General features: G+C 37.1%; 1 protein-coding gene across 1 annotated transcript in view; it reads left to right on the top strand.

Moving 5' to 3' along the window:
• Positions 1–25,434, top strand: part of LOC139966556 (uncharacterized) — a 39,845-nt gene that overhangs the window by 716 nt on the left and 13,695 nt on the right. The window contains exons 2-18 of the mRNA XM_071969713.1: positions 5,763–5,852; positions 6,868–6,977; positions 7,956–8,165; positions 9,571–9,747; positions 10,600–10,782; positions 10,925–11,053; positions 11,561–11,872; positions 12,210–12,596; positions 15,991–16,218; positions 17,274–17,429; positions 18,596–18,859; positions 19,931–20,083; positions 20,662–20,964; positions 21,800–21,988; positions 23,352–23,480; positions 24,550–24,804; positions 25,076–25,297. Coding sequence (XP_071825814.1) covers positions 5,763–5,852; positions 6,868–6,977; positions 7,956–8,165; positions 9,571–9,747; positions 10,600–10,782; positions 10,925–11,053; positions 11,561–11,872; positions 12,210–12,596; positions 15,991–16,218; positions 17,274–17,429; positions 18,596–18,859; positions 19,931–20,083; positions 20,662–20,964; positions 21,800–21,988; positions 23,352–23,480; positions 24,550–24,804; positions 25,076–25,297 — 3,497 coding nt within the window. The remainder of the gene's footprint in view (positions 1–5,762; positions 5,853–6,867; positions 6,978–7,955; positions 8,166–9,570; positions 9,748–10,599; positions 10,783–10,924; positions 11,054–11,560; positions 11,873–12,209; positions 12,597–15,990; positions 16,219–17,273; positions 17,430–18,595; positions 18,860–19,930; positions 20,084–20,661; positions 20,965–21,799; positions 21,989–23,351; positions 23,481–24,549; positions 24,805–25,075; positions 25,298–25,434) is intronic.

The following is a 25,434-nucleotide window of genomic DNA, read 5'->3' as shown; positions in this document are numbered from 1 at the left end:
GAAGTTACCAAATTGGTATTTTAAATTACTTTCGTAATGCTCTCCCAAAGTCTGCTCCGATTTCAATTTATGATTCTATTATCTACCTCATTTATTTCATTATAACATTGTCTGGGGCCGCTATGATTATTCCACATTTATTTACCCTCCAAAAAAGGGCTATTCGTAATATACTTAACAAAAGAAGATATTCCTATATCCCCTCGCTTTTTGTCAACCTAAAATTTCTAACACTTTATGATATTAACTACATGCAAATTGATTGTAAGTTGTGTACAGCTGGCCTTTTTGCAAATACTCCCTGTACTTTTAAAGATCTCTTCTTATCCGTCGTTACACGCATTGTTATCCAACCATGGCAGGTCTATTCTTCTTGCCTTGTTTGGTCTTGTTTCATTTTGATAATTATACTTGACAAAAGTCTTGTATGTAATGGAGGGCCTACGTTTACAAAGCTTTGTACAGCTTTCGGTGGGTTCCTCCAAAGCTCCTTCACTTTGTTATTTTGTATTTGAGCACAATTTTGTTGCAAAACTTGAGTTTAATTATATATGTAACCAAGATCGGTGATTTTGCTCCATTTATGTGGTAGCAATGTGTGTTGATATTTAATGAAACTTACAATATGAAAGCATATCTTACACCAAAACATTTTATGAACCACATGACATCATTTTTTTGTTTTAAACGTTGTAATGTTGTTTTAATAATGTTATAGCGATGTTAATACGTATCGGCGGATTCTGTCTTAATTGATTCAGCAGCTAAAGGCTATGATATATTGGAATGAGAATAGTGTTCATATTTACATGCAGTTTCTTTGAATATTTTCTGAAGAATGTATTAAAACATCTGTAAAACACGTGTGCAAAGTGTTGTATTAAAAACATTATTTAAATGTAAGTTAAACATTTTAATGTTCTTATATGATATAAAACGTTATGAAAACGGTATACAAAAATGTTTCTGATGACATCTCCACGAACTTTTCAAAATGTTATGAAAAACGTTATGTGTTTCCTGGGTAACGCATTATTATATTTTTTCTAGGACAGACTGTGATTGATTTGATTAGAAATTGTTGTAACTAATTACAGAAATATATGAATTGGGGGTTGAGGGGGGGTAGTCCTGAGCAGGGGCGGCGATTTGTTTCTAATATGGGGGGGGGGGACATTTGTTTGGATGCAGGCACGTCACAGGATTTTCTAACCAGAGTGGCGCGAATTATTATCAAAGCGTAGCGCCACCATTGGTTGGTGCGCAGCACACAAGAAAATTTCTGGTTTTGATAGCACCCCAACATTACCGGAAATGGCACTTCTCAGGCTTGAAAATGACCAACCAGATGTACACTTTTGCCTGAGAACCAAGTTTTTCCCAATAGTTTTTTTCCATCCATAACCTTTTTCAAGATTGTCACCCGTCACACTTCATGTTCGACCTCATCGCAACTCCTGTGGATCATTGCTTTTGTAGGTAATTCTACGTAACGGCCCACAATACCCGTCAGCCCCACTTTTCAAGGTTTTAAGCCCATTATTTGTTCAGAATTTGAATAATAAATTCACTTCAAAACATACCCATAATGTTGCAAAAATTTCATCTATGGACAACCAATATAGAAAAACCCCCTTCAACCCCTAACAGACCGGTCAAAATTGCACGAGTAGAAGTAAGTATGATGAAGAATGTTGGTCAGGTAATTTTCGAAAATTCAGACACAGTTAATTTATTGGTGTACAAATATTAAAACCTCTTATAACGGCTACAATAAAACTTCGATATCATAAAAAACACATGCTCAAGGGGGGCGGTCTCCCCCTTTGCCCCCCCCCCCCTTGGCTACGCGCCTGCGGTTAGAAATCTTGTAGGAAACAGGCCAAATGGAAACCGGGTGAACCCATGTCGATGTGGATCATATGTGTGATTGCACGTACTTACACTCATACACAAGAGATGTACAGACATTATGATAATAATCATGAGTGACAACATGCTATACGGTTACAGGTCACAGAAACGACCACGAAGAGTCATTTACCTCATGCAGCATGTGTTGGATGAAGTTTTAGCCACCGCCAAATATGATTTGGATAAATAATCTCACGCATTATTTTCTATTTACAGCCACAAAAAAACCCACGTGCCACCAAATATTGGGGATATTAGATACTATATCCCCCACCTAAAATATTGGGGGCATGTCCCCCGCCCGCTCCCCCATGATCACCGCCCATGGTCCTGAGCCTCTATTCTTAGAAAGCCACTGGCAAATTTGAATAGTTAAGTGAACCTGAAAAAGGCCCCTTAATTCCAGCCATGGCAGTAGCTAATTCGTTGACGTGTTCTCTTTTCAATGTTTTGGCTTTCTTGGATGACGGTGGGGCTGACGGTGTAAAACACTGCCGACTTACTCCAGTTAAAATGAAAAAAAACTCGGATAGATTACTTCGAGACAGATTGACTGTTTTTCAACAGAAAATAGTAAACATGACTTACAAATCTAATAAAATGAGTACACAGAAGAAGAATGAGAAAAATATGATAATGAAAACAATCGATTCAAAACGAAAATTGTCGAAATTATCTTTTCGGAAAATTCCCCCAAACCATATCCCGGGCTCACGAAAATCAAACAACTTCAGCCACTCTCACCCCCTCTCCCTCCTTTACATCGAGACTTCAGCCGTGTGATCATAACAATGTTTCATCAAATGATTCAGGTATCAAACTATGTAAGATCTTTATCGTTGGCAAGATGCTTTATGTGACAGATAATTCTTTTGCGTGGCTCATATGACTTTTTGGATTGAGGTGTAACCCCTTACCAATGTGATAATCTCCATGGGTTACCTTACCATGGAGCGACTCGCCGAGACATATCGTGCCTCCCACCAACGAATGGATTCTTTCTTCCATTACGGGCAACCACTTCACGTGAATTGTTTGTTGAATAATCATTTTATGCAGATATCGATTGGAATTCACTTCGTTACTTTTACGGATCACATCTGTTTCCTTCTTGTTACGTACATATTGGCCTAACTTACGCGCGTTGCGTACGTCGCCGTATAGGCCTAGCCTAGTCCTTACTTTCTAGACCATAGTATATTAATACTGTGGAAAGAATGTTGGGCCTAAGCTTAGGCTGTAAACTAGAAGTACAACCAGTGAGTACAGACGGTTACATCTCTATGTTCCGACGTCTCTATGTTCCGACGTCTCTATGTTCCGACGTCTCTAAGTTCCGACAAAAAGAAATAATTCGGGACAATTTTTTTTATCCCAAATATCGTTTGTACCAAGAAAACAAGTTTTCAGACCCAAATATTTTTGTGACCCCCTAGCTGGCATCCCTCCCCCCACTTCCTTAATTTGTTTTCAAATTCCCCCCGACTGAGCCCCGATATTGATCCGGGCATGGATATATATCCCCCCTTTTGCACAGGCCACTGCCCCCCCCAACTAATGGTAGGCCTACAACATATTTTGGTCTAAATCTAAACACATTTTATTCGTAAATTGATTTGGCCCAAAACGATTGGGTCCCAAAAAATTTGAGTACAAACAAATTTAGGGTCACAAGTATTTTTCTGTCACAAGCACTGTTTGGGTCATAACAAACTTTGGGTCACTTTTTTTTTTCGTGAAAACAATTTTGGTCTCAAAAATTTTGGTCACAAAAAGTTTTGGTCAGAAAAGATTTTGCTCACAAAAATATTGGTGTCGCGAAACTACTTTTATTGGTACAAAAAATACTTTGACAACATAGAAATAAAAAAAGTTCAAAAATATATTGGCAAATATGAAAGATTGTAACAGTGTGAGAGAGAGTAGTTTAAGACAAACTAAATTCATTGATTTTTGTTGATCATAAGGGCAAAGGAGTCATCCCCTCCCAGCACTGCTAAGGTTGGGGGAGAGTATTAGATTCTATCCCCCATCAAAAATTGATCGTTGTTTTATTTGAAATGATACACCTAAATTACGATAATTTATATTTCCACTTTTTATAAAATAAACAAAAATGTATCATTCATGGAAATCTTTGATATAAGTGGAAGAAATTTTGGGATGAAATATTGGTACAGAAAGGAGAAATTTCGAAAAACAGATGTCGCGATTTTGAGACTATAGTCGAAGTATGAAAGAAAATGTAGAAATTCGAAATCAAATTGTTTTAATTTCCAATGTTCTTATTTGAGGCACCATTGCATCTACAGTACAGATCTAAGATTATCATGGATAAAACTACAAACTTCACCGGCTCCCCCATCTTCGACCTCCATCTGTTGATAGCTTCGCACGCCACTGGTGACTGTTAGTGAAATGTGAATTTTAACAGGCCATAACTTTGAATACTGTGACAGCTTTTGGCTCGCATTTGCAACATATTCAACAATTTATTGGGTGTAACCTCTGCTAAACTTGCACCACATGTTTCATCCGCACCCCAATTGAACAAAATGGCGGGAAACCGTACAGCCGACAGATAATGCGTAAGAAATAGCTTTAATTATTTTTCCGGTTTGGTGTGAGTTTGTCATTCTTTGTATCTCACATGTACAGGTAGGGCTTTATTACAAGTACAGTTTAGATAAAGTAAAGTTGAAGGGGCCCCAACTCTTACTTTAAATCCTTTGCTACGCCACTGTGGATGAGGGTGCTGATACAAGGTTTTCTTGAACTTTTTACTTGGTGAAGTCAAACGCAAAGTAGAGCACCAACGGCGGTGGGCACGAAGCTATCATAAACCTGTGAAGCGGGAACGTGGACAATTTGGGTCATTTTCGCAAAACGAAGTTTACATTGTTGATGTCACAGCAAACCAGATGCGACCTGCGAATTTCATCTTATTACGACCATTTCTGGAGTTCCTTTCAAACCATAAATTATTTCGAAATTAGTTGTTTCAAAAATTTGACTTAGTTATGTCAAACGTTATATTCTCCAACTGTTCACATCTTGTCTGGACATTGTAAATATGACATCTCGATATTTCTATTCGTTCCTCAAAACTACTATTGTATTTATTTCGACTTTTCTCTACATCTTCCAAGTCTTTTTCCTGTGGCCAACGCCAAAATCATCTCAAAATATCCATTTTTTTACCACAAACAGCCTGTACGAAGTTAGGGATCATTATATTAAAATACATTATTACAAAATGATTGCCCATTAAAAAAAAAATGAAACACAGTGAGAAAAGTATTTTGAGAGAATCTTCTTTGACAAGTCGGCTGTTTAGGCTTACTTATATTACATTTTTTGTTTTCTCTCCTTCTTCGCCTTCATATAATTCCAGTTTCTTATCTTTATCTGAACATACATATCATATAGCATACCTTAGTATGGTTCCACTTCTTCATTTTTTCATTACTGTCTGCATTCTGTAGCGACATGAACAAAACGTCACTTGCAAACAACGGAAAGTTAACTTTTTCAGATGGCCGCGGTTTTGGGCGAGTCTTCAATGCCTTTAAAAGGCGCATTTTCAGATGTTCTCATTACAGCCTTGCTGTGTATGACCTATGTAAACGGCCATATGCTAATTTTCTTCAATGACAATTTACCAAGAATATGTTTTTCCTATACCATATATGCTTCAATTGTGAAGTTACCATATTTGATATATTGTGTATTAATATAAGAGTGGGACGAAGTATGAATTTTCCTCCATTTACATGAAAATTACAAGATTTGATGTTTGCTATTAAGAATAATTTTCATACTATCTTTTCATTATGCCTTTCATGCAGCTATGTGGAGAGTTTTGTGGAAAGCTACGTAGCAGCTCAAAATATTTCATATCAAACTATTTGTCACTGGTGGCAATGTACCAAATATAGGTAAGATTCTAGTTAAAATTTGTAGGCAGCAGAAATTGCAGGTTAATGAATATCTGTTGTATAGTATAAAGTAAGGAAGGCCGTTTTTCTTATGATAAATGATAATCCAACATATATAGAGTATCACTTTCAATTAATTTAATTTTGTTTTGTTTCATTTCGTTTCTCACCAGTATAAATATTTATTAACAGCAATACAAAGACTAAAAAATATAAAAAGATGTATACTTTAAAATGTTAGCGTAAAGATAAGAACGGAAATAAGGTTAATGTAAAAGGGTCAAAGGGTCAAAGGCTTAAGTTACTAAAATATTCTACAATAATGGTCCAACAGCTTTTGTTTTAACATCAAGATTGCCAGCCATGGGTTTTTTCAAGCAATTTCTGAATGCTTGTATTCCATAGTTTGGCAAGATATGAGAAATGTGTAAATTTCTACTTTGCTTTAACTTAGACTTATCATTATGCTTAGCTTCTTGATTGAAGAATGCAGTATTTTTATATTTAAACTGGACATGACTTCATAGTGCTTAACGTGTTGAATCTAAGGATTTAATACCACATTAAGGCAATGTTGATGATATTAATGACTCTTTGTGTTCACTGCTAGCTAGTCACTCTACTGTTTCATGAATGTAATTATAAAAAATATAAAAAATACATTTTTAATCAGGATAGTTTAGAAATATGTTGTAGGTATTGTCACATGTTTTTTTGAGACCTGCAGTCTTGAGTTTGCCTATCAAGGTTTGTGTTGTTTTAGCAAAAATTTGACTTTACTAATTGTGATTCCAATTACTGATGTTGAGCTTCGATACTTGCAATGATTTTCAACATTTCAAATTTAAAAAAAAAAAGTTAAATATATGTTAGTTATGTCAGTTTTCTTAAAACTGTCAGATTAATTCATAATCCTTGCCTAACTTTATTTCTGACTGATGCATGAAGAACATACTATTTTATGCAATCCCTGTGAAACATTCTGAAACTAGTCTATGGCATGATTTTTCTTCAGGGTACTGACATCTACAGCTTACAGAGTTGGTTACAGAATAGCTGTGAGAGAGGTTCCAGGCTGCTGTGAAGGCTGGCAGTATGACAGTTCAACAGATACTTGTAGCATCCGTGAGTATAAACTAAAGTTGTCCCGATGTGTGAAACTGAGATATGAGAGCAGTAGACTCTACAATGATAAATACAAGTTTGATAATTCTTCCTTTCATTTGGAAGAGCCAACTCCATGTATTGCCCAAGAAATAAAAATTAAATAAAACATTTTAAATGGCTTTCCCGTATCTGCAAATCTTTACACAATTTTCGTTATCACCATTCATCTCTTTTCCTCCAAAATGTCTATAAAAACATGAATTTGGTAGTTTAAAAATCCACCTTTATAAGTGTGCACATAACAAGCAAATTTAGGACACATGGGGGCCTCAGCTGTGTTTTACTGGAACGAATCACTGGGTTGGAGGCAAGCATCATGATTGGGAGGGGGGAGGGGGGAAGGACAGAAAACAAACTTCGCTACACATGGTAGCTTTTTCTATGTCTTTGGCTTCCATACATTTCCCTGGAAACAATGAATAAACAATTCAATTGACATTCCCGTACATATCTACCAATCTTTACGCAATTTTCTTTTGTCACAGTATCTATCTTTTCCTCCAAAATTTCTTTGAAAACTTGAAAAATTCCATTGACTTTTGATCAAAGTAAATGAATACCTTGAATTGACCAACTCAATGGTATATGATAGTTGATGCAAATGCTTTTGAAAATCGCTTCAATTAGCTTTCCTTGAGGTAGATATGTTACTTTGAACTTTGAAGGCAACTTCAATTGTTTTCAAATCAATCATTTCTTTCCAGAAAAGCAAATCAAAACCACCCAAAATTCCACTTTCAGGCTACTAACTGCACGATCAGCGTCAACTTTAATACACTCTCCAGTACTTGCAGAAAAGGAAAATCCTATCATTGAAATTTGCAGTGAGAGAATGTATGGTATAAATCTGGCTATAGTTGGTCTTTGCAGTTTAGGAGCATATTTTTAATTATCATTTCATATTATCTCTCCTTCTCATTTGACAATAAACTTTAGCAATTTGTGATCCTGTTTGCGTGACCAATCAAGGTGATTGCACCTCCCCCAACCATTGTACCTGCAGGGAGGGCTTCTACGATGAACAATGCGACAGAGTGTGCCCCATCGGCATGTACGGACCACAGTGTAACCAACTTTGCCAGTGTAGGGGTGATGTGCCCTGTAATTCATTGACAGGGGCATGTGAGTGCCCCCTTGGCCTCACAGGTAATATCGCAAAGGAAAACATCTCTGTTTTTAATTCTTTTGGTCACACTAAATGAATACTTAATTATTGTTGGAAATAGAAGTGCAGGTAAAACATTACCATTTGACTGGGCGTTAGAAGAGAAGCAAACTTAACCACCACCACTGGTGTATATAGATGCTACATAGTGAACACCCAAAAACAGCTCAGAACAACCCTTTTCTATTTGGAAGCCAAACGGAGCCAGATTTTTCATAGCATTGTCGAAATATATTTGTCACAAAGCATCTCTATTATATATGTAAGATATTAAATATGATGGATGGGTTTCCTTTTCTTTAAAAGGAATAACAAAGGCAGGTATCAAAGACAATTTATCTTATTCAGTAACCTAAAAACTCTCTAATATTTGAATTTTAAGTTAACTGCTTCCTGTTTGACTGAATACGCTTCTATGGCGTTATCAGTGGCGTCTTGCTGTGCATTGTGGTGAGGCCTTAGGAGCCAATTTTCAAAGTGAGCGTATTCAGTCAGACGGGAAGAGGTTAACATAAAAATCAAATATAAGAGAGTTTTAAGTAACTGAATAATATAAATTGTCTTTGATCCCTGCCTTCGTTATTCCTTTAAAGACTGGGCATTAGCTCAATCAAAACTAGAGTATGAAATGTTTCCCCGAAAGGTAGAAAGGTAGTGAAGAACTTAGCATGCAAAGGCTCCTGATGTGTGACCTGATTAATTCACTTTGGCTTCGGCTTTGGGTACAATATTTCTGTATGCTGCCGTCTTGGAAGAATCTAACTGTAATAGTAATTACAGACTTTGGGATCCGTGTTATAGTCAGTGCCAACTTTTCAATCCACGGTCCCCCTCACAATATTGCAAGGTCGGTGAGAGCGACTCCATAGTTTTCCTTTCGGGAAACCGATAGGGGAATTAAGTTTGCTATGGCTGGTTATATCTGAAGTTCTTTATAAAGGAATTTAATGGTTGACATGTGCAAACTATACAAATGAGGAATTCTTGTGACATGAAGACCAATATACTTGACATTGACAATATTTAATAACAAAATTCAATATTGTTGATAATTTAGTAAGTTTGATCTGGGATTGTTTAGAATGAATATTGTGAGTTGCATCAAACGGAACTGTGATTCCTGGTTACATGGTATTGTCCCCCCTGCCCTCTTCTGTCCCCGTACAATAAAATTGTTTATATTCAGATGACAGTCAACTGAAGGTCTGGATTGCTAATTTTGTTGAGTCAGGATGCTTATTCCAGTAACTTGACTCCCATTCTAGTTAATAATTTCTTTCCTTTACTTCAAAGTTTGGGAATAGCCAACAATTAACATTCCGTTGTTGATTTAATTTGATATTCCTCTACGTATTAAACATGGAAAATTTTCTCTCATAATTATAGGATCGACATGCAATGAAGACTGTCCCAATGGCACGTTTGGATATCAGTGTTCAGAATTGTGTGACTGCCCGACCGACACCAGTTCCTGTCACAGTGTGACAGGTGAATGTTCCTGTTTTCCTGGTTGGCAAGGACCTACCTGTCAACTTGTATGTCCTACTGGGACATATGGGCAAGGTATGGAATAATTCAATATACCCAATTTATTGCCAAAAAGGGCATAATTATTTTATAAATCAAATTTAAACATCCTCACCTGTAGATCATTCAAATATTTGGGCACTATTGACATATTCTTTTTCATCATGGTATTTGCTTGGGACTTTATTATGTAAGTCGTCCTCTCAACTGCAGCTGAAATCTATTGGCGTTTGCTGACAGTAGAAAATATCCCTAGCTGGTTACAGTATCAGATGTAAGAGCTTTCTAATAGAAGAGAAAAGTTGCACATGTGAGGAGATAAATATCATTGAAAATCATATATGTGTTTTAAAGAAGAAGCATACCAACAGTTTGCACATTTCCCTGGTGAATGTGAGGAGTACTATTTGAATGGCAGTGTAAGGAATTATTAGCAACAACATTAGCATTTATCTCCTCTATCCTAGAAACAGAGTAATGACTGTAGTAATAGTGATTCTTTGGAGTCATTTTTAGATTTGTTTAAATTGTCATAAAGTTCTCCAGGTTGCATTACTAGGGCTTTGAAAGCCTCACATGTTTTCCCACCTGTTATCTAAAGATCTCTTTTGGTTTGTGATAGGTAGTGTGTGCAATTGCATTTAATACCATATTGATTCTTGTTCTTTTCATTCTCTATCTAATTTTTAATGTTCCTTATGAAAATTCCAAATTTTATTGAAAATTAAATAGTTTTTATGGTGCTATAACTTGGGATTGTAGGCTGCTATACCCATCATAGCAGGGAGGGATAACATTAGGCTATAAATTGGAGTAGGCTATAGCATATATTAAACAGCTGCTGCAATGAAATCATACATTTCACCTGTGAATTCTTCAATGTTATAGACTGCAGTCAGCCTTGCACTTGCACGGGAGGAGCAAGATGTGACAATGTCAACGGTTCGTGTTACTGTCCAATGGGGACACACGGTAGAGACTGTACCTTGCCTTGCGCAGAAGGATTCTACGGAGAAAATTGTAGATACTCCTGTGAGTGTCAGAATGATGGCAGATGTGATGCCCAAACAGGTAAAAACCTATTTCAAGTATTTTCCTATTCCTTTTGTTATTTGTACGAGGTAGTAGTAAAGTTAAACAGCTAGATGTAACTGGTCTGGTACATTTCTTGTATACATAATTACAACACTGAGTCTTATCTCTTTACTCGTAGGTGCCTGCAGTTGTAGAAGAGGATTCGAAGGTATGCATTGTGAAGAACTGTGCAGCAATGGCACATATGGCATTGACTGTGCTTCGGACTGTGAGTGCCATAACGATGCAACATGCAACCCAGTCAACGGTTAGTACGGCACAGATAATAGACCGAGATCGCTCTACGTGGTCTCAGTTATCATGTTATTCAGTTTTGCATGACCATTTCTTCGTTTTACACTTGGTGAACTGCTCCATTGTATCCTAAATTAGTCCATAAAGTTGACAAATACTATGTCGTTAAAATACAATAATAAAAAGGAAAGGAAAAAATTGTTTATACTTGTTGTGAAATTGTATGTGATTCATTTCGACACCTTTAAAGAGATGGTACAGTCCATGTCTCCTTGACAGGTGTGATCTGGCATCAATGCCTCATAAATATAACATACTTGTTTTCACTGTATTTATTTCCTTTTATCAATTTTTGTTTTTTGTTTATTGTGAAGCACTTTGATACTTTTTGTGATTTAGCGCTATATAAATGACGTATTTATTTATGATTATTTATTTATACTAGTTTATGGTAGAGTATTCTTACCTACAATATCTTATTTACATAAAAATATATAAATCTTTTCATTCTTACGATTAGGCGATTGTACGTGTTCACCAGGATGGCAAGGGAAAGTTTGTAACCGACCATGTCCGGAAGGCAGATATGGTCAGGATTGCAGAGAGGTCTGCGATTGTGTGAACGGGATTTGTCTGAATGTGGATGGTACATGCCAGTGTGAGTTTGGTTACCATGGAGATTTGTGTAATATGTCTTGCCCTCCGGGACTTTATGGTCCAGGCTGTGCCTATGGTTGCGATTGTCAGAATGGAGGGGAATGCGACAGAGTTACTGGTGGGTGCATCTGCTCAAGAGGTTACACTGGTGCAAATTGTACAGTGTTATGTGGAGGTAAGATGTGCCATTAGTTAAACACACTTTGAACCTTGTCACAGGTTTGGTTTTTACCACATTGTGCATCTGATAGTTAAGTGTAAATCTTTTGAATAAAAATAAAAGAAATAATTTTAACAGTGACTGATAACCCATTGGAGTTGCATTGTTAAATGAAAGCTGTCCATATCTGTGCCAGGCAATATTGAGAAGCAGCTTACAAATTACAAACATTTTCTTTGAGCGCTTTAAAAAAAACAATTCATTTCACCGCAAAGATAATAAACCTATCTAGTCATGGTGCAAAATGTCAGCCAACTTTGGTACATTTAGTTATTTTTAATCTTTCCTCCAGATAATTTCTTTGGTCAAAATTGCTCTGAAAGCTGCAACTGTCAGAACGGTGCCTCGTGTGATCGCATCGATGGTTCTTGTACCTGCAGTGACGGATGGAGTGGCACTCATTGCGACTTGGAATGTAAGCGGGGATTTTACGGCAGAAACTGTTCCCAGCACTGCCAGTGTGAAAACCAAGGACTCTGTCACCATATACACGGTGCATGCACTTGTAAACCGGGCTGGCAAGGACCTTCCTGTGCTGTGTCATGTGTTAATGGGACCTATGGTCAAAACTGTGCCAGGGACTGTGCCTGCACCAATGGGGGTATCTGTCACCCGGTGACAGGAGTATGTGACTGCCCACCTGGTTTCCATGGTGATAGTTGTGAAGACGTTTGCAGTGGTGAGTAACTGACATGGAAATCTGAATGAAGATTCAATGTTGGGCGGTTCATTCTGGGGTCTTCTACTATACATTCCATTAACTGTGCTTTCTATACTATATATTGTCACATTATTACAACACATTTTCCATTTTGCGTTTATAGCGCTTTTAAAATTAAAAATTTTTCACATTTATATATATTTTAAATTTTAAGAATTTGTTTGTATCATTTTCGCTTTTAAATTTGCAGTTTTTATACAATTTATTGTCAGATGGTATTTAACAAATTTTCTACCCTTTTTAAACCTTAAATTATCGATTTATATATTTGTATATCATGATTGTTTGTATTTTACTGTAAAGCGCCTTAGAGCAATTTCTGATTGGATAAGGCGCTATAGAAATTTTGTATAATAATAATACATAATTATGTTTAATTCCAAGTTTTGCTTTCTTCTTTTATCAAAACAGAAAAACTAATTTTTGTGTCATTTGTTTTCACTTTCAAGGGGGTATTTGCAACCTTTCCTAGCGCAGCATTTCTCAGCGATTTTGAGAAACTTTTGGACGTCTAAGAGAACCAAAAGAATGCATATGAATTAGTTGGCTAGTCAACATTCAATTGCAATATTTAGTGCTCGCAAAAATGAACAACAAAGTTGCTTTATAGCTTGGAAAGAGTCGTGGCGATGACATATTGAGAAGATGATCATCTTTATTAATTACTCACTCGTTAACCTTTACTTGTTGAAAAGAGGAATGGTCGTATACCCTGATCAAATACCAACTTACTTTGTGTAAGAATTCAAAAGATTTGGTAAAATTGTCAACTTAACACATGCAGCTGCTTTAAGCAGTTCTTCAGTGTAACTGTGGAGTACCTTGTACCATTGTCTTATTGGAAGCTACGGCCGAGTTTAAAAGCGTACTTGAATTTAGTTGAAAGAATCTTAATACCAGCGGAGGCAAGATGAACTGTTATGCATGTGAAGTAAATCCTGTTTCGGTTACCGATGTCGGTAAAACAGAATGAAAGTCGCCTAGAATTACAGTCAATGTTTCCTATATGTCTTAGAAAACGATATGCTACTTGTAACATAATCTGGCACAAATCATGGTGTCACTTTCATACCCCAAGAGAACATTCAACGAAAACATTTATCGGGAAAAACCAAATGTTATCTGCATATACATGTAAGTTATGACTACCGAAAATAAAATGGCCCTTAGAATAAAGTGAGTTGAACTGTAGTGTTCAGTTGCCCTGTAAATTGTAAGGTGGACCATTGTGGTTTAAATGACCAATAGCATTTATATCCCAAAATTATGATCATGTAGTCCACCATCATTGAAGAGATAGACCATACTAGTTTGATGGTCATGATAATCTGTATTGCTATGCAAAGTTACGCGGTCGTGGGAGAGCGCTCACAAGTATGTGGATGCGCGGGATGAAATTGCATGCACATGCACTGGCTGATCTACTAATTCAAGGTCCCACTTGTTCTGGTTGGCCAAACCACTAAAGTTCTTTAGTGGACACAAGTAGGGTTGCTTAAAACAATCAGTCTGACATTAAACTTGTTTCAAAAGATCTCTCCTTCAATACTTACAAAGCAAATTGTATATATATGCATATATATATATATATATATATATATATATATATATATATATATATATATATATATATATATATATATATATATATATATATATATATATATATATATATATTGAGTTGGAAAATCCAGAACAGTGAAAAAACTTCCAGCCTCCAGCTTTATATGCAAACACCCTAACCATAGGCTATGGAAGCTGATTGTATGTCCAGAGGTTCAAAACCGGTAAGGAAAGTTGTTATACCACTGTAGGCGTTTGTCACCTGTATCGAACAATACTAGTTCGATATATATATATATATATATATATATATATATATATATATATATATATATATAACATACTACTAGTGATTAACTCACGGTTATGCTCTGCAGATACTGCAACCTGTCAAGTTTTGCAGAACTAGATATGAGAGTGCCTTCTGTTGATTTTGGATGGGAATTAGAGGGCCCCATTCAGATTGCATAAGAGACTGCTAAGTATTATAGTATTTCCTTCCTTGTCTGTGTTTTTCTATAATACAGAAAGTTTATCCTTTGGTTAAGGTTTTGAATTTCCATTTATACAGTAATCGAGGATGTTTGTTTCCTGCAAAGTTGGTAATTTGTAACAAAACAAAATACACAATTTCCTGACGATCTGATTTGAAAGGACAAAGTGAAAGTGACTGGTGTATACGATTTTCTAGGGCATGTCACTTGGTAGCTGGTGTTCTCTACGTAAATATTGAAAAACAAGTTACATCATGAAAAACATTGTTACGAATGGTAATGTTTGGATTGTATGTGTTATGTTTTCTGAGTGTTAGGAATAGAAGATAGGTATTAAGAATATAATCTGACATCTGTATTTAGTTACCATTAGGGTCATATCTGACATCTATATTTAGTTATTATCTGACAGCTACTACCTGAAGTAGTAAAAATCTGACATAGTTATCTACCGACACAGTTCTTATCTAACATAGTTACTATGTTTTACATAGTTTTGATAGTATCTTACGTATAGTTACTATCATGTTAACGCGAATTATTTCACATCATTGTTTACAAACAGATAAACCATTTGATTCAAAGACATTTACTTGAAGGGATGCCATAGTAAAATTTAGACATTCTGAAATGTTTTTGACATTTAATAATTGTAACGTGAAGGGATATCTGCTGCTGATAGACCATCATAATATCTTGTCCTTAGCTTGATATATGGTTGATTGATATAACCTAGTACCTTGACTGGCTAAGCCTTAACTCCGTTAATCCAGGGAAGTGGATCACAGTGGGTAGCCTGTGATGTCATCATGCCAAAGTGTTCTTCAGAAAGCTTTCTTTCATTGGTGGATTTTTCCTTCAGATTTGATACATTTTGGAATGTTTGCCAGGCTAATAGCTGTTAAAGTTCTCCGTTAATTAGATTTTCCTCAAACTGCAACTTGTTTGTAGAAATATTGCATTCCATACGTTTATAATCATGAACATGCATTCATGAAGAAACATAAGACCATTTTCAGCTCAATTGCTGTGATGGTTGTCAATCATTCTGCTATTGCCAGATACATGAGGAATGATAACAAATTTGAAAAAAAAAATGTGAGGATGTGGTTGGGACCTTAAAATGTTCAGGGGGGGGGAGGGGTGGGGTGGGTGGAGGAGGTTGGTGGTAATGTCCAGCAATCAACTTCATTCACCTACAGTATGTTCCCCTTTAAAGCAGCTCTCTGTTTTGTAAACACGCAAAATGTTTCCTTTTCTCACAGTTGTTGCTTGTTCTTTATTTCCTCCTGCAGCTAACAGGTATGGGAAAAACTGTGTGGAATTTTGTAGGTGTGAAAATGAAGCCCTCTGTAACCCAGTTAATGGTAACTGCACATGTGATGCTGGTTACCATGGAGACCGTTGTGAAATGGAGTGCACTTCCGGTTTCTATGGACAAGACTGTGGGAGTCGATGCAATTGTGGAGAGAATCGCTGTGATCATGTGACAGGGGTGTGCTTGTGCCCTGCTGGATGGACTGGTATATATTTCAACTTTATTCACCCAAAGAACTTAGCTGCTTGCATTCGGTCACCAATTGTACCAAACCTGCAGGGTATTATTCAGCGTAATATTGAGTAATATAAAGTTGTAAACTATTGAATAAATACATGCTAAAAGAAAGAAAGAAAAAAAGGAGAAATCGACACAATTTTTGTCATTATTTGTTGTGAAAACCTGACTAGTTGAGCTGAATAGATGGATTGTTGAGGAGTTTGAGCATATCAAACAATTTTGACAGTTTACCAAAATTAAATGCAAAACACAACTTTACAGAGCAACCAAAAACAAGCAATCATTATATACCAGGGGGTTGGATCAAGTTACATCACGATAAATGACAAGTTGGTCCCCAAATGTAACCTACCACAAGGAAAAAATTAACATACAAATGATGTGGGTTTGTGTGCCACAATACCACTGATGAGGTTTGTATTAAGTGTGTATGAATCTATTAAATCCCTGTACTGAAAGACTAGATAGTTTAAGTTGTCTTGTATGTGGGTATTGTGTGAATAATGTAGCTATGGAAGGAACATGTTTAAACGATGCTTCTTGTATGTTGTACCTTTGTACCATTCTACAAGTCTATATTATGTAAGTTTTTCATTAATACTGAAGTAAGATGTGTGCATTCTTTTCTTTGCTTTTTGTACCCAAGTACCATCTGAATAGCAATAAGAAGCCTGCCCCTTTTACCCAAGTCAACAGACAGTCTTTGGTGTATTTTTGTACTTGAGTACCACATCTGTAACCTTGCTACAGAAGGAACACAAATGATGCTTCTTCTCCCATCCAAGTTCCAGACTGTAAACGATGACTCTTTGCACTCAAATATTTATTAGAGATTTTCAAGTGTCATTTCAGCAATGAAACGTCTGGTACTCGAGTATAAACAGATACACTGCTGTGAATTCTTGTACCCAGGTAAATTACACATGGCAGTCCCTGATATTTATATTCTTGTACCCATATTGAGTACCAATTATCCCTTCCTCACATAAATTTAAACTTTTTGATTGACCTTTCTGACAGGAATCAGTTGTAATATTCCATGCAGTGAAGGATTTTATGGAGAGGGCTGTAGCCAGGAATGTCGCTGTCAGAATGGAGCTTCATGCCATCATCTCAGTGGTCATTGTTCCTGTCTGGAAGGCTTCACTGGTTCATTCTGTCAAAATTCATGCCCAAGTAAGTCTGCTTCTATGAACCAGTTTAACTTAAAGGCATTGAAGACTCGCCCCAAACCACGTGCCACGCTCTGAAAAAGTTTACTTTCCGTTGCTTGCAAGTGAAGTTTGCTGCTTGTCGCTACAAAATGCAGACAGTAATGAAACGTGATACCTTGTTATCTTTAGCTGGACGTGAGATGTCCATCGCTGTATCGTTTGTACACTGTGCTGTGGGTATTGACCGCAGCTGTATTTACTGACTGTACACTATTGTCTAATTACCGAAGGTAGCAAGCTGTGTAAGTATTTTCTGGGATCGATGGTGGTGTCTAACACTGCTCTTACACTTCATTCGAAACTAGGTCAGATTACCGGCATTAGACGTTTCTTTTTGCGCGAGTCTTCACTCCCTTTAAACTCTGCTATGAAATTTACGAGAAGGTTACTCTCCACTCCACCTCCTATTAGCCAGCCTGCAGAGCAGACTGTTTTAATATCAATCATATCATCTTACATGAATACTGATCTTCTAAAGATCCTGTTTTAATAGAATGGAGTATGTAATTGTCATAACATCCATTAATATCTAGTGATGTTGCATGCACACTGACATACTGGCCTAATTGTAAACCATACCATAAACAATTGGGTACAGCTACAATCTGTCTTGACCTCACAAATCTTTACTCTGGCTGGTAAGAAATCTGTCCTTCATTTCCAGACTACAGTGGTATCACTGTCACATTAGCACAGTCTGTTTCATGATTGTTCAGTCAAGTGTGTTTATAGTTGCTCTGTGGTCAGTGCTGACCTTGGTAACTGATATTAACATCCTTTGTTTACTTCCTTCACTAGATTTGGCGGGGGGGGGGGGTGGGGGGATTCTTTCGAAGATCAGTATTCATGTAAGATAATATTTTTGACATTTAGACTTGGAGCTAGATGCACTACATACTGCATTCTTACGAACTCACTGATATCCTAGTCTACTCTGAGCTCAGATAAGCCTTGCAATTTTTAATATGGGGACACGGTGCAAGGTCGGATTGTTCAGTCCCCTTCCAGAGTGGATTGAACTAGGGTTACACCCGCTGTGTGTGAATACTCCTCCCCCTGTTAGACTATAAACGTCATATGAATGTTATGTGTCATATTTTCCATTATAATATTTTTCAATCCATTCAGTTGGTCGCTATGGTCTTCACTGTTTGCAAGAGTGTCTCTGTGTAGCCAATGTTTCTACTTGCAATCCTGCTACTGGTGACTGTACTTGCTTTGATGGATACACTGGGATATATTGTGAAGAGACGTGTTCTGATGGTTACTACGGTGACAATTGCTCCTCCAGATGTGATTGTTTGAATGGTGGATTATGTGACCATGTGACTGGAGCATGTACATGTACCGAAGGTTGGCTGGGTGTCAATTGCGGCCAGAAATGTGATCCAGGTAATAACCACACTAGTCTTCCTACTGGTATAGTTTCATGCTGTTTCCTGAAGTCATGTGGGGACAACCCGATTTAGCCGAAAGTTGACCTATATTGTATTTCCACAACATGATCCCCATTTGGTACATTTTTTATTTAGCTTAAAAATTAAGGATATTTTATGCTTTGCTGGGATATATCAATATTGAGTAAATCACATCCCAGCATACCGGCAATCAACATTTATTTCTGCACAACAAAGTGAAACAGGTTCTACTCTACTCCGTTTTGTTTTAAATAGCAGTTATAAACTTAGTTTACTCTTAGTGAGAGTTTGGGATAACGTACCGTCCTGCAAGATACAGAAAAAAAGGGAAAGAAGGATATTTGGGAAAAGACTATCAAATAAAAGCCCCAATTGCAAGATCAATGTGAATGAGTATACCGTGAATGAGACATATGACATAAATAAAGTGATCTTAAATATGTCCCCTTGCAAGATGCAAAAGGAATATTTGCGAATGTCCTTTCAATTGAGAATACCGTTGTATGAGTCAGTAGGATATGGGCAGTACATCGTTGTCTTCTCGTTTGAAAAGGAAGCACAAGAGAAAAAAGTTGGATATTATTTTATATTTCTCTAATTAGTGAAAGAAGAAAATGTGAGATATATCTGTGAAGACAGTTTACATGTGTTATAATTCTATAAAGAGACAACATAGTGAATGAATGTTAATACTAAAGTGCTTTCTTTTGTTTCACAATTTTTGTCAGGAATGTTTAGGGACATTGCATTTAAAAGGAAAAGTTTTGCTCGTAGCATTAATATACCATGAACAGTGAAAATGGGTATTGTCAGGCTGGTGGAAACTTGCTAATGTTGCAGTATTCTGATCACTAATCAATCGTATGAATTGAAATTTTTAAGTATTTGTGCATTGTTTAATCAATGGTCTTGCTTGACCAGCTAACTACAGGAAAATGAATTTCTCATTCTGAAGGAGTTTTGATAAATGATAATCTCATCTAATATGATCCACAAAAACAAGAAGTTTATTTTGTTTTTGCTTTTGCTTGCTTCTTATATGTAGGATTCTTTGGACTAGATTGTCAGTCAGGGTGCAAATGTTACAATGGTGCTACCTGTAACCATGTCAACGGTGAGTGCTATTGTACTGCAGGATATACTGGTCTCGAATGCCTTGATGCATGCCCTGCAGGAAGTTTTGGAGAAAACTGTTCAAGTAAGTCTTTCAAACTTTCAGTTGTAGTGTCCTCTATGATTGATGAATATAGAGCCCTCTAAAGTTACAGTAGTGGTCATAAAATTAGATGAAATTTCCAGTGTTTGTTGTAGTTCCCATCACATTTTTGCCTTTGGGATTTATTGTCCTTGACATTTTAGACCATTTATTGCTGGGTACTTTGGAACCTAGCTTCCCAAACCCATTTCCTTGGCAACCTCTGTGTTGGTTTCCTTAATCCAGCCACAGTAACCCATCAATTTGTATACATATATATGTATATATACTCCCACATGATTGGTAATCATAAACTGCATATTGACTGAGATTGTATTACAATTGATTGGACTGAAATTCAGTAAACAGCACATGCACATGATGGTCTACTGTCAGATTCCATGGAAAACATTGTTTACTAATCAAATTTTGTTTGTTTTGCACTCCTTGGCAGATGAACCACCCATTTTGGGGTAAATTGCAACCCACTGTTTGGGGAAATGTGGATTTGTACCATTCTATAGATAGATGCTATAAACCAGTGGTCATCCATAATTCCCTTTTCTTTTTTCTTTTGGCAGTGAACTGTGACTGTGAGAACACTCTGTCATGTGATGCTGCATCTGGAGTGTGTAATTGTCCGCCCGGTTTCGTAGGAGGTCGTTGTGAGACTCCCTGCTCAGAGGGTACATACGGTGCTAATTGTTCTCATTCATGTACCTGCTTTAATGATGCCGAGTGTAGTCACATTAACGGCCACTGTACCTGTGCTGATGGCTGGATAGGCTCTGACTGCACCAACTCCTGTGATCCTAACTTCTACGGTGCTAGTTGTGAGGCTGTTTGCACTTGTCAGAACGGTGCTGCCTGCGACCATGTGACAGGTTTGTTATGTCTTTGCTTCCCAATATATCAACTTCCAAACTGCAATTTTAAAGTCATGTGAAAAAAAAAATAAATGAGTGATTGTAAGGAGATTGGTGATGTCAGTGTAAATCATATTTTGTAAGCTTCATTGTTTTTTCATTTGACAGGAAACTTTGAAAAACAGGAGAGAACCATTGCGGGATGGGGGGGGGGGTGGAGGAGGGAGAGAGGGAGGTGTTCCCTCATTCTTTACTGTTTTCTTGTTCTATGACCTAGGAGATGGTTATTTATGACTTATTCATTCATACTTAGTAAAGATTCCTAAATCCTATTGGTCCATTTAGGTCAGCTGACCGTGGTTAATCCTGTGAGTAATGGACGGTAAAATAACGGGCATCACTTTAATAAATCTTTGGTTATATGTAACCAAAAATGTTTTGTTTTATGATTTTTCCCCCACGCAAATGGTAGTGTATGAATGAACGGGGTTAATCAACGGTCTAGCATGCGTTACTCACATGATTAATGCACTCCGGGTGTTAATGCTATCGCTGGATGCACTCAGGCTCCGCCCTCGTGCATCGCTTGCATTATCCCCCGATTGTGCATTAATCCTGTGAGTAACGCACGCTAGACCGTTGATTTACCCATTATTATAAGCTCTTGAAAGGCATTTAGGTGATAGTGTAGATGCATAGCTATTTATGCAGAAGAAAGTTGACCTTTGCAAAGGCATGGTCAACAGTTTCATAATATTCCATTTTAAACAAATTTTTGCAAGTTACTGATAGTTAGACGTTTATGCAATTTTAAATAGCGTTTACTTAGAAATAACTTGAAATCATTCAACAGGAAATTGTACATGTGCCCCAGGATGGCAGGGACTGACATGTGACAGACCGTGTACCACAGGTTTCTATGGCAACAACTGTTCATCTGAGTGTGTTTGCTATGACCATGGCCATTGCGATCATAAGACAGGAGAGTGCACCTGCTTTGCTGGTTACCAAGGCGATCAGTGTCAGAATGAATGTTCAAGTGGTGAGCATGCACAATGGGAACAAGTTTTTATGTAAACAAAAAAACCGAAAAGATATGGATTAAAAGAGATATTGTTACGACCGTTATTTCATTTTAAGAATGAGGACTTGAATAATTAAAGTGTATAAACCAGTGGTTTCCTTAGGGCTTTGTCTGGAATCATATGTTTTTCTTGTTTGTTTATTTGATGGTCATGCTATGCAGGTTACATTCCTCTATAGCCTATTTGATATATGTCATATTTTGTGTCTTTTACTCAGCGGCTGCTGGGGAGAAAGCAGTTTCAACAAATTTCAGTAAAATCATATCTCTGCTCTAAATAAGTGAGGATTATAGTTATAGGCTTGTGGTTTTACAGCACTGCACAGACAGTGTTTGATAACACATTAATTAATGGTCTAGTTAATCAACCAGAATGAAATAGATGCGAGATTGGACAGAAAATCTATACAGAGAGTTGAATGGTCATGTTAGAGATGTCCTCATTGATGAGCATGGGTTGAATTCAGATTTGTAAAGTAGTCACATGTGAAGAATGCCCTGCAGTATCTCTTCAACTATCAATGTACGATGACTTCATGCCAGTCCAGGGCTGTTTGATTGCATTGCTACTGATCGAAACCACGATTGAAGAACTATGGTTACAGAAGCTTCCAATACTTTGGGTCTTATCTCTGGAACAAGTTACCAGATCACATTGGAACATGCTATAAACTTTCTACTTTCAAAAGTCTACTTAAGACCCATTTTTTCACTTGTTCTTTTGTAAATTAATTTACTTTCTTTGTAAAGCGCTTTGAGCAGTAACTTTTGTTTACTGATTTGGCGCTATATAAGTCTCATTTATTATTATTATTATTATCGAGGCAATATTACAAAACAAAAAGAATAAAGAAAACTGTACAACTATTAGATGTTGGAGGATACAAACTTGTGGATGCATTCTAGTCAACTTATACAATCTGTTTACTATGTTGGATATTTCACAGAGCACTGTGAATGTGTCTTCAGATTAATGTAAGATTTCTGATTTTTCCGATTTCTTTTTGACAACATTTACCATAATGTGTTTAACTTTATGTTGTAACCAGAGAATGAAGATGACTTGGAATGAGTTGATTTTATTCAGATTTTATTTAGGTGATTCGGCTACATAAGAATTCGCATACATCATATTTATAGCCAACTCAAATTGGTGGCGCTCTACTCTTTTAACCATAGTAACAAATACCACACTATACATCTAAACAAATGGATTGAACATGCCTGCTATAATCTTAGGCCCAGGGATGGAAGACATTCCAATCCTCCACTTCGATTCCATTTGGTAACTCTTTGAAGTGGTTTATCTTTACCGTTGCAGGTTTCTTTGGTGAGCAGTGTTTGCATGTCTGTAAATGTCTAAATGGTGCCGACTGTGATGTTGTCACCGGATCATGTGACTGCCAGCCTGGATTTACTGGTCTCTATTGCGACTCCATTTGTGACGAAGGTGGGTTGACAAAAACTTTCATTGTTGACCCAAGTAGAGTAATTTTGTCTGGTCACAATGGAGATGGGGGAGAAATTTTCTTATGAATAATTGTTTGTCAAAAAAAGTCAAGGCAGCATGATTTAATATTCTTTGATGACACTTTGAATCCAGGTTGCTAAACCACAAAATCAGGGATTTGGAACTCTCAATGAAAAGTAACTAATAATTAAATGGTTATTCTTTTGTCCAAGGCATTAATTGTGACCTAGAATTTGTCAGTTTAGACACATTTATGTCAAAGCAGGCTTCAATTTAACAAAACCAATTATTTTCGAATTCACCTAGCACTGTATGTTTCTTGTTTGTTCTGATTGGAAAGTTGACAAAATAAGTTAGTAATGCGGGGAAGTCAACTCAGAAAATCCCTAAAAATTGAACACAAGAGTCCTTCTGTTTCCCCACTAACATGATGTATAATTCTGGCATTACAATTATTTGTTTATGATAATCTCTATTTGTTCAGCATAATTTTAGCAGATATAATATTAAAAATATATTTTCAAGCAATCAAGGCCACCTTTATATGAATGAATGATATATTATATTTTTTTCCAACAATCAAATTACCTAGTATGACCAAGGGTGGTGGAAACAGACCTGGGCAAAGCAGGGATGGGGAAATAGGCCTGGGTGCATCAGGGATGGTGAAATAGGCCTGGGTGCATCAGGCTTGGGGGAGGTGAGGGAAGGGTGGAAGGCCTAAGGCCATCTAGTGCTTTGCCCTCACGACTTACCCTTTCATGTTGTAAACATAATGGCAGATATTATACCCAGGGAAGGAATAGAAATTTGTTCATTCCCTTGGATGTGGTTTATCTTTGCAAGAATTTCACATTCATGATAAAAACATTCTTTATGCTACCCAAGGGCTCCTTGTCAACATACAACCAGCGGCCCTCCCCATACATGCTGCAAGATACTTACTGATGTAACAGTATATGTTAATTGCAATTGCAATCTCACCCCTACACCCTGTTCCCTGTTTACTTTACATTGATTCATCTTGTGTTCTGCTTTGTATCTAAAGGATCCTTTGGTGTAGGATGTAACATCACATGTTCCTGTAGCAATGGAGCGTACTGCAATCACACCAACGGCCACTGCTCCTGTACGCCCGGCTGGATAGGGCCGTCTTGCGAGTTCGCTTGCGGAGTTGGTTCCTATGGCCAGGACTGCCTCGAATCATGCCAGTGTGAAAACGGAGCAGCCTGCGACCATGTTACCGGGTCTTGCCGATGTGCGGCTGGTTACCATGGAAACTACTGTCAACTTCCTTGTCCAGGTATATTTATGCTTCCGTATTCATTCGTAGTTCAGCATTATTTCTACAATACTTTCAGGGACGATCCAGAGAAAGGTGAGTAAGATATAAGTGACTGAAATGAGACTACGGACGAACATATACGACAAACAATTCCATTTGGTATTCATCTCACTGAGGAAATCAAGGGCGAGTTTCAGCATTTAATCGTTGTGACAAGTGTTCAAGTAGCTGTACACACTCCAGAGCTTGATCTTCATTTTTTATTTTTTATTTACCATTTAACCAACAGCGGATTCCTACGGCCTGGGATGCACTGGAAAATGTTCTTGTCTTAATGGCGGGACCTGCAACAATGTCAATGGTACATGTGAATGCAGGAGTGGCTGGCAAGGAGTAGACTGCAGTGATCCATGTCCTGAGGGCTCGTATGGCCAACATTGTCAGGAGCTCTGCAGTTGTTCCAGCGGTGGGATATGTGACCATGTGACCGGGGCCTGTGAATGCCTACCAGGTTTTATGATAATTTTGCATTTTTTTAAAAAAGTTTTTTGTAAAATGTTCGGCGGATATGCTTACAGCTTGTTCAATCAATTTCTTGCTGACAATGTTACCAAACAGTCTGCAAGATGCTATAATAGTTTTTAAGAT

The sequence above is a fragment of the Apostichopus japonicus genome, chromosome 4, assembly GCF_037975245.1.
Source record: "Apostichopus japonicus isolate 1M-3 chromosome 4, ASM3797524v1, whole genome shotgun sequence".
Taxonomy (NCBI): domain Eukaryota; kingdom Metazoa; phylum Echinodermata; class Holothuroidea; order Aspidochirotida; family Stichopodidae; genus Apostichopus; species Apostichopus japonicus.
This window is presented reverse-complemented; position numbering and strand designations above follow the sequence as displayed.